This window comes from Coturnix japonica, chromosome 1 (assembly GCF_054131305.1).
Source record: "Coturnix japonica strain WE chromosome 1, WE-NBRP24, whole genome shotgun sequence".
Taxonomy (NCBI): Eukaryota; Metazoa; Chordata; class Aves; order Galliformes; family Phasianidae; genus Coturnix; species Coturnix japonica.
Window position 1 is genome coordinate 11925922 of NC_140663.1, and position 15042 is coordinate 11940963.

General features: G+C 40.1%; 1 protein-coding gene across 3 annotated transcripts in view; it reads left to right on the forward strand.

The window, feature by feature from the left end:
- The window catches only part of LHFPL3 (LHFPL tetraspan subfamily member 3), a 219670-nt gene that overhangs the window by 140553 nt on the left and 64075 nt on the right, over nt 1–15042 (forward strand). For all 3 annotated transcript variants that reach the window (XM_015886239.3, XM_015886328.3, XM_015886410.3), the window contains exon 2: nt 7490–7726. In XM_015886239.3, the coding sequence (XP_015741725.2) occupies nt 7490–7726 (237 nt within the window). The remainder of the gene's footprint in view (nt 1–7489; nt 7727–15042) is intronic.

Consider the following 15042-nt stretch of genomic DNA (forward strand, 5'->3'; position numbering starts at 1 on the left):
TTGCTAACTGCAATAGAGTGCAGGATTTATCCATGCAGAGAGTTTTGCTCAACTTACTGTCAAAGCAAAATAAATCTCAAGCTTTGCAGCAAAATGTCCGTAGCACTCAAACTTGAACTTGCCTTCAGTGCTTCAGTGCAGGTGCTGGCTGCACCACCAGATCCCAGGTTCCTGGTAACTGAAAATACCTGGCATAAGACTGAGGAAAGCAGACCTTAATGTTCTTGCAGCTATTATACAGGTCCAAGGTAGCTGAGTTTAGCCTCACAGAGAAATACATCCTAATATTTTGTTAATATATGGATCAAACTCCATTTTTAATAACTATTTGAAAGCATCGACTTGGACAACTTAAAACTTCTTGGCCTGACCATAGCCACAGAGAGTGCATGCCAAAACTTCTCCCCAGACTATTGAAAACTACCTTCTACTTTACAGCCTTAATGTATTCCTGGACACTTTACATCCATTTGTTCAGGTGCCAAGACTGCCCTTCCAGTTAAATAGCTCTTACCCCTCTCTGGAATCCATTCTCTGCTGTTTATGCAGTGTAATCATAAAATCCTTCAGTGCACCAGCACTGTAAGCATTTCTATGCAACAATGCATGGGATTGGATGATCTATTCCTTCCGTATGAGCATTTTGTTATCAGCTTAGCTTTGCTATGGACTCGGAGGAAGGAGTTTCTATTTCTGAATGCTCATGTCCATCAGGCATCAGAGTATTGTCTTCCTGTTGTCTTCCTCTTCATCAAAAATGAGGTTAAAAGTTAGTTCCTATTCCCAGCCTCTGTCCATTTCTGCTCTGCTGTTATTTTTGGCTGTGACAATTTAATTTAAGACTATTCTACTTTGTTTCAGCCTCTCTTGAAAGATTTAGCACAGCTTACTTCTGGCAAGCTACCACGACTGTTCCAAAAGTAATGCTTTCTATTTTATTTTGTTGGCCCACAACATCAGAAGCAGATGGTGGTGGTACCAAAACCAAGTTTAAAATAGCTTAACTACTTCAATGAACAACTTGTGAAGAAATGAAGAACCATTACTTGTATAAATATCAAGCTATGTCTAGCCTATGCCATTCTAAATAGCACTGATTCTCCCATCTGTCTGCTGTAGCCTACACATATTTACATTGAGTTTATTCATTAATTGAAGTTAACACAATTCAATACACTCTGGTTTGATATGGTTTGGCTAAAGACCAAGTTTTACAAAGTGAAGTTAACATAACATTAGAAGGCTGTCACACTTCACCATGGCACTATTCAAAATAAACACTTTTAGCAGTAAATCTTCTTACCAGGAAAGCCAAGTAAAAACTGCATTAGTTGGCTGTGATCTAATAACAGCAGCAAAAACAGAAAAAACAATTACTAAATCTCAGGGGCTGTTGAACACCATTAGAGGCAACACAGCATAAATGTAACTTTTGGCATATGCCTTCCTTTGGGCTTCTACCTATAGTACCTCCCACACCTGCTGCACTGTAAGGGAATATTTTTATCCTTTATGTTCTATAATTTCAGTTTACCTATTTGTCACCAGTTAGTCATCTACCTGTGCTATAGCTGTTAGCAATTCATTGTCGTGACATTTCTAGGGAATTTCTGCCCACATGATGATTAGCACTGTATCCATTAATAGCCCCAGCTTCCATATATGTTCTGGACAGGATGCTATAAATACCTGTTCCATGTAAATGTGATTGGAACACCAGAATTGTGGTCCTTCATACAGAGTCAGTAGGATACAACTTCTGAGTCAAATGCCGTACAAACATAAAACATAAGGTATTCTTATATTATCTTTATGTTCAAGCTAAGACAGCTGTTGTATTAACTAAATTATTCATAGATGTGCATTAATCTCAAAGCTTAATTATCATGCCTAATGATCAAAACTTAGAGTCCCATGATTACACAGCCCTGTGTTGAATTTCTGTCTGTAATATCAAAGAAATCTCTATCCATACATGAATATAACACTTGAGGTCTAAAACAGCCCCCCTTGGTAGAGTAAAATTTCTCTTACTGTTCATCCTCCAAGTGGTCTTAATTGAAGGAGATTGCACTATCTGTGCTGTTCCTCTTTACATATTCACTTAACACACTCCACACATCTGATATGACTTTTCCAATTATTTGCACCTTTCTGATCAACTCTCACTCTTCAGTGCCTGTCTTTGGGGATGGCTGTTGCTCAAACATATTTCAGTTACCCAGCTTCCCATTTGCAATAATTGATCAAATTCTTCTGTTTTGTTGTATAAGTGTAAAGCAAGCATCAAAATATCTTTCAGCTATCTGTCAACTCACAAGGCCATGGCAAGTTTTCCCTCCCTGTCTGTGGCACCTATTTCACTGCTGTTTTCCATAATATCATTTTCTTTCTCTTTGCTGTTCAGTCACTGAATATGTGGCGGTGTTTTTTATTTCACCCTTCTGTGTATTGAAATAGCATAGAAAGTATTGATATCTCTTGATCTTCTTATCAGATTTGGCATCAAAATTATTGTCCTAAGAAGTCAAGTGACCACAACGTGATGGGTCTTTTATATTATCACATGAATGTAGAATCCTTTTCTTCCCTGTAATACTATCTGTAAATAAACTGAATCCTGTGGGAATGTTCAAGCTTTTCTAAATGAGCAAATTAGATGAAACAAAATAAAAGAATCAGTGGACTAAAGCTGGTAGTGCTGAAGCTTCAGCTTATGCCTTAATAGCATTTGAGTTCCGATTAGAATTAGTCCGGTCTCCTAGACCCAAGGTCTCCTTTATACATGTCGTTTCTGAAGGAAGATTAACACAAAATCTTTGCTCCTTCACCCAGGGGACCATCCTTGGACTTGAATTTCTTCTTGAATTTCATGTTAGTTGCTTACTGACTGTGTCATTCTCAACAGTGGCCATGAGCTTAGCAACCCCATATGAGTACCACCAAGCTTTCCTGCTGCCAGAGGAAGAATTTTCAGACTGCTCAAGGCACAAATGAACAGGTCGTGTCATCTCCATGGGGATCCAGATGGCAACTCTTGAAGAGTGTCCACAGTCCCAATAGATGTTCTCCACCTGGGTCCTCACCTTACATTTCATTTCATCACACCAACGTGCCTGGAAAACAATTTATTCAATTTATTGGAGTTTAACGAGGAATTATGTTTGTAAATAACATTTAGGAAAAAATCTGAAAAGAAAAAGCCTTTCAGTTTTTAGATCCACGGAGGCTCTTTCATATATGGGTATAGAAAGGAAATAGTTGGCTAGGTTGGCTAGTGTAATTCCAATTCCAGGGGTTTTTTATGCTTTTATCAGGAAATCTGTCATTTTCATACTCTACATACAAGCAAATTGGGTCTGTTGTCAGGAAAAGAATGAAGATGAGAGAGGAGTGTGCCAGCAGGAATCTCTTAGCACTGGTTTCCTGTATAACAGTCAGCCTTTTTATAAATAGAATCTCATTCCATGCAATAATATAATATTCATCTGTCACCATCTTTGGCACAACAACAGGATCATGAACCACTTGCTTGCTAATTGCCATTTGAGCTCATGCACGGAGCACAGGCTGTGATAATATTAGCTTGGTCAGGGTCACAAGTATGTCAGTGCCAGAAACAGTTCAGGGTTTGTTTCCAATCTCTGAAAATGTCATATCTGCATCATTACATCCCAGGAGGTAAGACTCTGGGCTCTCCTGCTTAATATGAATGCTTTCACTTGTCACTCAGGCCTGTAAAGGAAAACTGTATGATAGTTCCTGTTAGGGGTTCATATGGGAAAAAAAGCTTTTACCAAGAGTAATAAATGTTTATCAGGCATGCTTGCGTAGTGTTTAGCAATTATTTTTTCACCAGCCTTTAATACATAGGTGAAACAATTTGTTAGCACTCACCTTGTAAGAGAATTAGAGAAAGGACTGGGGGATGTCTGGGGCCATCGCTACGAAGGTACTATTCCTGCAAGTAGCTTCCTCAAGGGAAAACAAGGTGGATATTATTCTTGTAAGTTTTACAATTGCCCAAATAGTTCTGAACAGTGTCAATGACACTAATCAGCCTGTTATCAGTTTCCCCCTGCTGTTTCTCATCCAAGCCCTGATTAGCTGCAAAGCCACTACAGCGGCCTGTTGACAGGCTTGGGAAGGAGATGCTGCTGGAATGCATTCAGCTTGCACACAGAAGTCCATCTTCAACAAATACAGATTTAGTTTTTTCTTTATTTGAACGAAAAAGCCTGTAAGAGCCAATGATTTAAGTCTTTTCATTCAGTAGGCAAGCTTTCAGTGCATCATTTTGCCTTTTTCACATTTCTATTTTGGTCACGATGTCATTGGAGTCAGTGGAATTTCAGACAAAGTAAGATACGGGACCTGTGTCTGTGTTATTAAATAATCTCTTAGCAGTTTAACCGCAATTGCAACATCAAATGGTTTTCATTTCTCAAATTTTTATAAAACTAAGAGTAATTTCTTTCTAGAGAAAATCTTCTAATCCTCCTTTGAAAGATTAAGATGAAAATTCTTGCAATACAAAGTAGATCTGTAGGTGGATTTCAGACCTGTTTTTTTGCTCTTGTAGCTGATAGATGAATCATTACCTGCTTCATATTATTGAGCAAGTCTGTATTCTTAAAGGATTCAGTGCAAAATGTTCCCTCAGCAAGTAAAGCCTTGAGGTTAACCTCTCTGGGTGAAGTATGACTCTTGCATCTGAAGCATTGACCAAGCAGTCATCTAGTAGAAAGTACCTAAACTACATAGGCAAAGGAGAAAATAATATTCTCTCGTTGATGTTGGCCTTCATGCAAAGGGATCCAGTCCCCAAACACTGTTTACCTGTGTTTCTTATTGCCAACAGAAGTCCAACTGCAACCGACAGAGTGAGTTGACGTGAGGACATGAAATTAAGGGAATATATCAACATGCAAAGGAACTGAAGTCAGGAAAGATGAGTTAATTGGAAAACTTGGGAATGGAGCTGGGAGGCTGCATAGTGACTTCCTGAGATTGGGGGCCATATTTTTAATTGCACAAGTAGAAAAGAACCAAGTTGAATTTCTTTTAGGAAGTGCTAAGAATGTATGTCTGATGCGGTATGTAATTAAAAAATAAACAGAGAGAGAGAGATGTCAGTAGTTCATAATTATTCTTACACAAATAACAGAAAAAACCCACATCCATCAATCATTAACTGAGTACCAAGCTTCCTCTCATTTTGAGGACTGAGGACTAGTGATAAAAATAAAGGGGCTTTGGTAGTTGCTGTTCCATAATAAATATTTGTCCACAGTTATGTGGGTAAATGCGGGCCTCTTTATGAATGTCAGAAGTCTGAAGATTTTATGTATCAGTTCATAGATGATCCCAACAATGGAGGGCAAATCCTATGTGTTGACTGCAAGAAATCACCTCTTTGAAATTATGCATAGCCAGCTTAAGAAAATTATTGCACTGTTTGTCTTGAAAAGCTTTGGAAGGTCTTATGAAATGGTGTTAATGAGTTAATGCAAAGCAATAGGCAGCGTACAATTTGTCTAACCTGCATATGCCGAGTAAATCAGTCCTTACCTAATTGTCCTTGTTCCTATGCCTAATTGTCCTTGAAATTATTATGAGGTGTTGTATTTTCACAAATGTACTATATGCAGGTGTTATCCTACATCAGATGCTTTCTACAGATGTTCTTTTGAGACCTTTTCTATGGCAGCTGTGTAGCTATAAAAGCCTTTTTTCACGGTTCTGCAGCAGGCTGAGCACTGGCACAGCTGCCCAGGGGCTGCGGATCTCCTCCTTGGAGAACTCTAGAAGCCGCCTGGCTGAGTCACTGGGCACCCTGTTCTGAGCGTCCCTTCTGGGGCAGGGGCTGGGCAGGGGGACACAGAGGGCACTGTCAGCATCAGCCACTCTGAGATTCTGTTACAGTATTTCATCACACCATTCAACGTAGATATATTTTTGCTTTGAGGTTGTGGAATTACTGCCTGTTCCTGTTCCCAAACCCAGAGCAGCCATTGGTTGTACAATCCACTTGTGTAATCTATGGTTTTCAAACTTGGGAGCTGCTACAGTAACTATTCAAAAGGTCAAAAGACACAGTGTGCTACTTTCTATTAGCCTACCTACCTGCAAGTATGTGCCATGTTAACAAATGTGTATATATGTGTGCGTGCAGCACATAGCACACAGCACACAGCACACCAGTGTAATGATAAGATGTACAAAAGACATTTTAGAACCCATCATATCTCATCAACCATACTAAGGAAGCAGGATGTATTCATTTGCCATTCAAGTGCATTGCTCTGTTAGGAAATATGCCTCCCTTGTGCTAGGAGGAGGCCATATTTTATGTTCAGAAGACACTGGAGCAGAGGCTGTGACAAGCTCCAGAGCCCACTGGGGATGTGCATGAGGTCTATTGACCAAAGTGGGACTGGGCACAGGAGATCCTTCTGGCCCAACCCTGGCACCAGCCAGGCAGGGGATGTCCCAGCAGCTCCTGGCCAGCAATCAACAGCAGCACTACTTCAGGAGCTCATTGTTTCTGAATAAAACAAGCCTGTCATGCCATTTTGTCTGCTCTACAACAGCCACCTCGACCCCCAGCAGGGCAGTTTCCCTGGGAACCAAGGGTCAAAGCAAATTTCTGCTTTTTAAAAATTAAGGTCAGCTGTTTAGTGGTCACCCAGGCTGACAAAAGAGCACCCAATCACACATCCTTTGCTCCTGTCCCCTACATGGTTCAGCTGACCCCACCAAAGTGGCTGGTAGTTGATGTCAGCTAGCTTTCCATGAGGGCAGAGGCTTCTCATACCTTTTTCTCCGTGTTAAAAGGATCATCACTTTTTCATGTTCAAGATGTCGTTTGTTGATTCCTCAGGTAAGCCAGTTCAGAAGTTGACAGCAATGTTGACAGCTTATTTTTCCTTGCAGAACAGTGTCATTCCTTGTGTTTTTGAGTATAAATCTTATGAATAAAACATATTTCAGTTAAAATGGTACTGCCGACTTTCCAAGAAAAGTAAAATACATATAAAAACCAGACTGCGGCCTATGCGTATTACAAGCTCTTAGATAGCCTGGAATGAGAGATAGGGTTTCTACTCTATTTTTCTCTGTCATGTTTGCTTGACCATTTAGGGGTAATCCAGTGTTTCCTTTGAATGTCCAATTTAAGAATCATTTTCATCTTTTGTTTTGTGTGAGCCTTTCATAGCAAAAGAAAGAATTCAGTCTTACAGCAAAAAGGTACAATATTTGGCTAGGGACTTGGGATGTAACTTTTTAATAATCAAGGTGCCGAGTTGATGTTATATCACAGCGTTTTATATTAAATACTTCATCACAGCATATAATTGTGTGACTTATTTTTAAGTAAACTAGCTTTGAAGTTCGGGATGAAAAAGTGTGTTGCTTTAATGAAAACTGTGAGGTTCTTGTCAGAATGAAAGTTTGGTCTCATTCTCCTTTTCTTTTTTTCTCCAAGCTGCCTGTCTCGTCCTGGGTTGTATGATTTTTCCCGATGGCTGGGATTCAGATGAGGTAAAACGGATGTGTGGTGAAAAGACAGACAAGTACACGCTGGGGGCTTGTTCAGTCCGCTGGGCTTATATCCTGGCTATTATTGGAATCTTGGATGCCCTGATCCTCTCATTTCTGGCATTTGTGCTTGGCAACAGACAAGACAGCTTGCTAGCAGAGGAGCTCAAGTTGGAAAACAAAGGTAGGACTGCTTTAGAAACACTACTGTTGGGTGGCCTCAAGAGTAATTGCTTTAAAATAATTGTCTGCTTTATTTTGTTTTATACATAAGAATTAGCATGCGGGGTAACTTCCTAATTTGCTGGGAAAGAGGAAATGCGAGGGGCAGGTGAAGTTTTACTTTTCAGCCTCCAAAATCCAAAAAAATCTGAAATTAACATAACTTCTGCATTACGTGTGACTTATGCTTAATGAGCTGTAGGTTGGATGTATTTGTGTTTCCCACTTGTATGTTGTTTTGTTAGCATTTAAATTTCATAGTCTCCATCTTTTTCTATACTCTATGCAAGATTTGTTCATTTGGTTCCTTTAGAATTTTGCATTGTAATATGAATGACTGTAATATGGCATTGCATAGTATGTAAGTAATATGGCATTGCATAGTATGTAAGTAATATGGCATTAGCACAGCAGACAGGGAGGAAGGAGGGTTTGGCTTGGGAGATTCTCACTGAACTAGTACTGTCTGTACTGGCAGGCACTAGTAGATTTACAGCAAGGATCAGATGCAGGACTGAAAAAGAAACTTGGATTTTGTTAATTGTATTTCTTTCAACTAGCAAGCTGGGCTGATTTCTGCGGTCTCATACACCTCAGGACCCATAGCTGTGAACCTGATGTAGCAGACACCACAGAGGGTTCACACCTGCCTTCTCCTCTTAATGGATTTGTTGTCCTCAAATCTGTCAGATCCTTCCTGAATCTGCTGACACTCTCAGCTCCCACAACACCACATGGCCACCAGTTCTCAAAGCTCACTACTAACTGCCAAAGCAGTACTTCTGTTTTCAACTGATCCCCGATTAATTTCATCACTTCCCCCTAGGTCCAGCAGTGCAGGATTCTGCATTCAGCTCATCTACCACCTTTGTAATTTTGTTGCTCAAGTAATAGCAGAGATATTAGAAGCTCTTCAGTATTGAATTGGAAATCAAAAGCTGTTTGGCAGCCTGTGTTGTACAAAAATAGCTGGTCTCAGTCCTACTCTTGACTATTATCCATGTATCTGAAAGCACCAGCACATTGGCCCCAATCTGCTGACTTGCAGACAGTCAGCACACTCAGCCCTAAGATAAATGGACCTGAAGATTGAACTTCACATACAGCTCCAGACCTCATTAGAGCCTACTAACGTTGTGAGTTAGGGAAAGCATATATTGCTTGCAATTGCCCATGTACATCTATTCTGCAGGTATACCAAGGGCACTTGTTTCAAAGACAGTCTCTGTGGCCCTTTTCTTCAAGGGTAAAATTCAACTGTATTTGAAGATCAAAAGATTTATAAGAAAAACATTTATAGCTATGTCACAAATGCCTTCAGCATCAGCATTGTGTTCAACTTGTCTATGCCATACAAAGCTCGTGAACCCAACAACTGTTTTTATCAAAGAACTTCATTTGTTTTGGCACCTTGCGAGCAAAACACGGCTTCAGGAGACTCATCACCTCTCACATTGCTGGCACAAATTCCTGCCAGAACATTTGATCCTCAGTGTGTCAGACAATATCATTCAGCAGCTCATTTTCCTCAGAAAAAGCAGAGAAATGTACCACAGCATTAGATACAGTGCAAACCAGAACTCAACCAAGAGGGACTCAACCCATTTTGTCCTTCATAGTCAAGCTTCATACCCACCACCTTTTTAAACTGTCCTTCAGATGAAAAGCAAAAAAAGACAACCTACCTTCTAAAGATGACATCTCCCTCATCGCAAAAAGCTTCTGCCAAACAGCATCTCCCACATGGGGCAGGGCAGGCACTGCTTTGACACAGGCTCTCTGCTTTGCAGGAGCTGACTCTTGGCAGGGCATTTGGGGCAGCAGGGTTGGCACCTTCACTGAGAGACAGGGCCAGCACTCTCCTTGGTATCTGTGGCTTCCTTCCTGGCTAGAGTTAAGTACCTTTTCAGGGTGCTGGGGAAGCACCTACTGAGACAAGAAGGCACAAACATTTAATTCCCTCTGGTGGTCACTACAGGCTCAGATGGTCAGTCTGGGGCAGTGGCCTGTGGGTAGAGGGGGTGTTGATTACTTTCAAACCGCAGTGAAGATGCTTACAAAAGATAAGGGACAATGCTTGCCCTTGATTTGGCAAACAACCTCCTGTCTGTACCCTTTGCACACAGTATGCATGTGTGAGAGATTTGCCACTCATCCCATAAAACGTGCCCCTTTGGCTCCATTAAGGCTGGGGAAATACTCACCAGGCTTAGTCCACATGCAAAGTACTCATGCATCTCTTGGTCAGGGTATGAAAATACTGAAGTATGCAAATATCACTAATGTGCCTCCTACTCAGACAAGAAAATAAAATTGTGGTTATAAGTAATTCCACCCTCAGCCTCCCCAGACACTCTTATAATGAGAAGAAAAAGTTCTCACAAGAAGCAGTCATGAACACTGAACACTGCCACCCATCTCTTCTTTCCACCTCGCCATCTGTTTGCAGTCTTGTTTCTGGGTTAGCACAGCTGGATCATGAGTATCCACTTCTCAAGGAGTCCCCAGAGTGCTGCTGTCCTCTAAGGGCAAAAAGATGTCTCTGAACTGTCAATGAGCAATGGTGATAGGCTGAGAGTCCAGGAAATCCTCCACCTTGATGATGGAGATGATGTCCTCTGACCACAGGCCTGAACAGCCTCTGGTCCATGATGAGCAAGGTTTCCTCTTAAGAGAAGGTTGTGGTTTCTTGGTGGCTTTTCGGAATAATGGATATGAGGAGCAACCAACACTGACTGTACCAAGATGAAACTCCACTTGCCCTCTCAGCACTTCCTCTGCTGCAGGGCTTTGCTCCACGCACAGCAGTGTTATGCAGTAGCTCAGCAGAGGGGAAGAGATTATAAATTAAGTGTAAGAATCACAACTGTTTTCATTTGTGGAAAAATCCTCAAGAAGAAAGAATTATTAAGCAACGATCTGACAGCTGGGCAGCTGTTTTCTTAATCAGGTAGAAGTTGTGTCTTGGGGACTTGTTGCAGATCAGCTCCCACAGTCTCATTAATGAGAGCTGCTGGGGGTTGCAAGTCGGAGCAAGTATGCAGCAGCACAGCTGCTTCTGAGCATTGGTGATGAGTAAACATTTAGAAGCATACAATATGCAACAGGATGGCAAAAAGGTGAGAAAAAGATGAAAAAAAGAGCAAGCTGTACTTCTCTGTAGACTTACCATGGTGAATTACCACCTGCTGTATGCTTTTGATTACTAGAGTTCTGTGTACATACATAGGCTAATGAATGCTCATAAATTAGGAATCTGACTGCTAAAATTATTCAGGGGATAATACATCCAAATTTTTGCCATACAAGAAAGTTTCCTTTTCCACCAAATGATAGAAATAATGCTTTCTCATTTCTCATTTGCTGGGGTTGGAGAGTAAACTACCATGTGAATTTCACACTTGAAGCTGAAGCTTAGCAGACCTTTTTTCAGGTTACATTGTACCTAATCCATTTTCCTAATCATGCTAATTTTACACAACAATCTGTGCCTTCCTCATTTTAAAAGCTGCCTTTTGAAGAAAAAAAAAGGTATTTCCAAAAGACCTTCACTTTAGGTTTATGCCATTAGCAAAAGAAGAGGTGAGAACAGTATTACATTGTTTAATTTATAAGAAATAATTGCAATGTCTTATGTAATGAATGACCTGAAGGCCTGCATGTTATTAAGCTAATGACATTCAGGGTGATAACAAAAATAGTCAGGATTCATCTTAGCTTTAAGCTTCATCAACCCCATCAGCATCAGGCATAAACCTCGATGCTTTGTGTAATGACAGAATGTAACATTTTCAACTTAATGTCTTCTTAATGACATAAAACTGAAGTTTTGCCCAAAGGGTGAGGAGATGAAATAAAATGTTTGCAAAGGAAATTGAAGGTGCAAAGCAATTATTTTTATGGTAGAAAGTGGTAATTTGGTCTGTATTAAGTGTGATAAATAAATGAACATACAGAAGAAACAGTCCAGTTAAGTAACACCAGTCAGACCAAGTGGTGGTGCACTTAGTGGACAGCAGTGCCTTTTCTGATGGATGGAACAGCTTTACAAGGTATGTATGCTTGATATTTGACTCACCTTTGGTGCCCATATGGTCACAGATAAGCAACTTGCACTAAAAACTTCTCAGAGTTACAGGCCCATGGCTGAAATAGCTAAAAGGACCTAGGCAGCTAGGTGGAAGATCTGAAGGATTCATCTACCTCACAGTGATTACAATTCAGACAGACAGATCCAAACTGCACCAGACAGCTCCCAGCAGCCAATCTGCAGAGAGCTGGGCATGGTGCAGAATGCCCAGGAGAGTACTTACAAGTTTATTGACACTTGTGCCCTCATTATTCTCCATTCTGGTGCTTCCAGCACATGATAGAGGTTGTTGAAGGCTAGCCCTGTACATTTGCTTGTGCTGAGGTTACTGCAGAATACACATGCTTGAAGGCAGAAGATAAGGGGAAGGAAGGAGTTTGCTGGTGACAAAGCACTTTTCTCTAAGAGCGAAAAAAATAGCATTCCTGGAGAGCTGTATGTCTTTGGCAAGAGAATTATCCTTGTAAACAAGAATATTCTGCCTACATGGTTTCAGCTGCAACAGAAAACTATCTTCAGAAGATAGTGGAGCTGAGTGACAACAGGCCATCAGTGTGCTTGTCCTACTGAAGTACTATATGACAGAGGGTACATCAGCAGTCATTCTGTGAAAGGAAAATAGCTCAGGTCACAGCATGTGTGCAAACTGCTGCAAAACTGCAAAGCCCTGCTTAGAAGCATGTAGTTCTCATGGCATACTTTCCCAAATATTCAAGCTAACTTGTTCAAAACTAGGTGAATAAACATCTGAATTTTGATACCCAGTATTAGTTTTCCCATATATTTTCAGTGAAAGAAGAGTTGCCAGCAGCCCCTGTTAGCAATAAAGACTACAAACCTACTCAGAACACTAAGCATACTCCTCTGTATCTATGTTCTGTATCTGATAAAAAATTCTATTGCTCCTTTTCTTGTAAAGTTGTGTACACCCCACTTCTCTTGACACACAAAAAGTCAGTATATGTACATTTCAATTTTAATTATCTTTTTCTTTTTGTTCAAATATAAATACAGCATATCTGTTAATCTGTTTTCTGTTCCCTATTTTTCTGAGTGGCATTTATGTTAGTGTCTGCTTGCCTCTTCCTGTCCTTCTTTTCTGAAGCTCAAAAGTGATCATCCACAGGTGTCCACTTCAGTCTCTTTTTGCTTCAGTATGGCTCTATGTTCAAAACATTTGAGGTGACTTTGAACTCAGAACCAACTTGGCCACTTGAATTTCCATTTGAGAATGGAAAAATGAGATGAAGTCATTGGGGAGCGATGTGTGATGGATTGTTGTAGACAGCCCACCACATGTGCTCAACCAGGCTGCAGCTGGCCAGAGGAAGCTGGAACTACGTCAAAAGGTTTATAGACTTGCCTCAAAGGATAAATATTTAGGAACCCTGCTTTTCAAAGGCAGATTTGGGGTCTTTGAAGCCTATAGTCATGGGTTCCAGGCTGGGAATTCCTGGCTCTTAATTTTTGTTTCAAAACATGACTCTGCTGTGTCAGCCAAGAACAAATCCTTGTCACAGCTGTGAAGAGTTCACTATTCTCCTTCAGCTTCAAACAACAAATGGTTTGTTTACCATAACATCACAGCAATTAGTTCCAGTTTTCAGTTTCTTTATCTGATGACATCCTACCATACCGCAGTGATCTAGAAGAAACTCTTGATAGGCAAGTAGTACCAGATAGATTTCAACTGAAGGCTGCAACTAGGTGCCAAATTAACATATTCTTTTATGAAGCTTTTTACCCAAAATTTCCAACTCTAGATAACAGCAAGTATTCACCAGTGATTTCAACTACATATAAAATATAAAAATGTAATGTTCTCTGTGATCAGCATCAGAGGGAACTTCATACCTCCTGGATGAAGATTCTCATAGCATTGCCATTGGGTCCCTACCCAAGGTATAAACTTTCATTCAAGGACTGGTATGAACAGTAATGAGATCCAAATCATGGACCTTCCTTTGCGATGCCTTAATGTCATGCATTCTCTTGCCCAATATGTATTGAATTCTATCACACAAAGTAAAATGGCTTCAGTCAGAGGAGTTTTCAAGCCCCTCCTTCACAGCAATGTTCAATATATTGTGTAGGACACTTCTTGGAGAGCAGAGCTGGAAATGTGAGAATCTCAAACATGAGAGAAGGCAGGCAGAAAATGGAAGTATATTGGAGGTTTTAGTAGAAACTGAGATGAGAAATTTGGGAATTGAGACCAGAAGTCAAGGTGTTTCACTGCGGACTTAGAAAATACTCCCAGATCTTTAATTTAAAAATATATACTTTTGCATTTAGGAACACGTGAGAAGTTACTTAGACTTTTATACTAGTGTTGAGTGGCAGTAAGGGAAAAGCATGGAGCAAGGATAGCAAGGTGTGATTTCTAGACCTTTTACCAAGCTTGAAATATTGTTTGATTTCTTCATTTTTCAGTTTTCTAAATGTAGATAATGAGAATGACTTTTATGATATATGTTGTGTTTCAGAAATAGAAAGTGAAGCAGGAAAGCTAAATATTGATAATATTATTACTAGAAGTGAAAATAGTATTACTAAAAGTATACGTACTGAAACCAAGTACCAAATAACGTATTATTTCAGGGAATGACTTTACCATTGTGTTTAATGATGACACTCTTGAAAAGAGTCAAATGAAACATCAAAACTAAAAGTCAAAAGTTGATTAAAATGCCTTATTAAATAAAGGTCAATTTTGCAGTGGTGCTGATTGATATATCAGCTGATCTAACTGTTCCTTTACAGCTCTATATTCTATAATGAGAAAGTAAAATTAGTCCTAAGCATATGCATTAATTACTTAACCAAAGAAGCTGGAGACCACGAATAGAGTCTTAGATCCCCACTGATTAATGAGGGAAGAACACAGTGAGCTGTTAACTGTCTCTCAGAAAGATGGATCCCACTTGCTGTTACGATCTGAATGGAATTGCATACAACAGTTGAGTTGAAGAAATTATCCTTACATTTAATGAGCTCAAGATATGAGGGACCAAGTATCAGGACTTCAAGGCACCTAGATCACAAAAAGCTAGCTAGAAACACTTTTTAAATGCTATGCTGTCAGTCCTTTACAATGGGGAACTCAATGCGGTATATGGGTTCTTTGCTCTGCTTGAAAATTCTGTAGGGCAGCAAACCACAGAGCAGTTAAGCATTGCAAAGTGCAG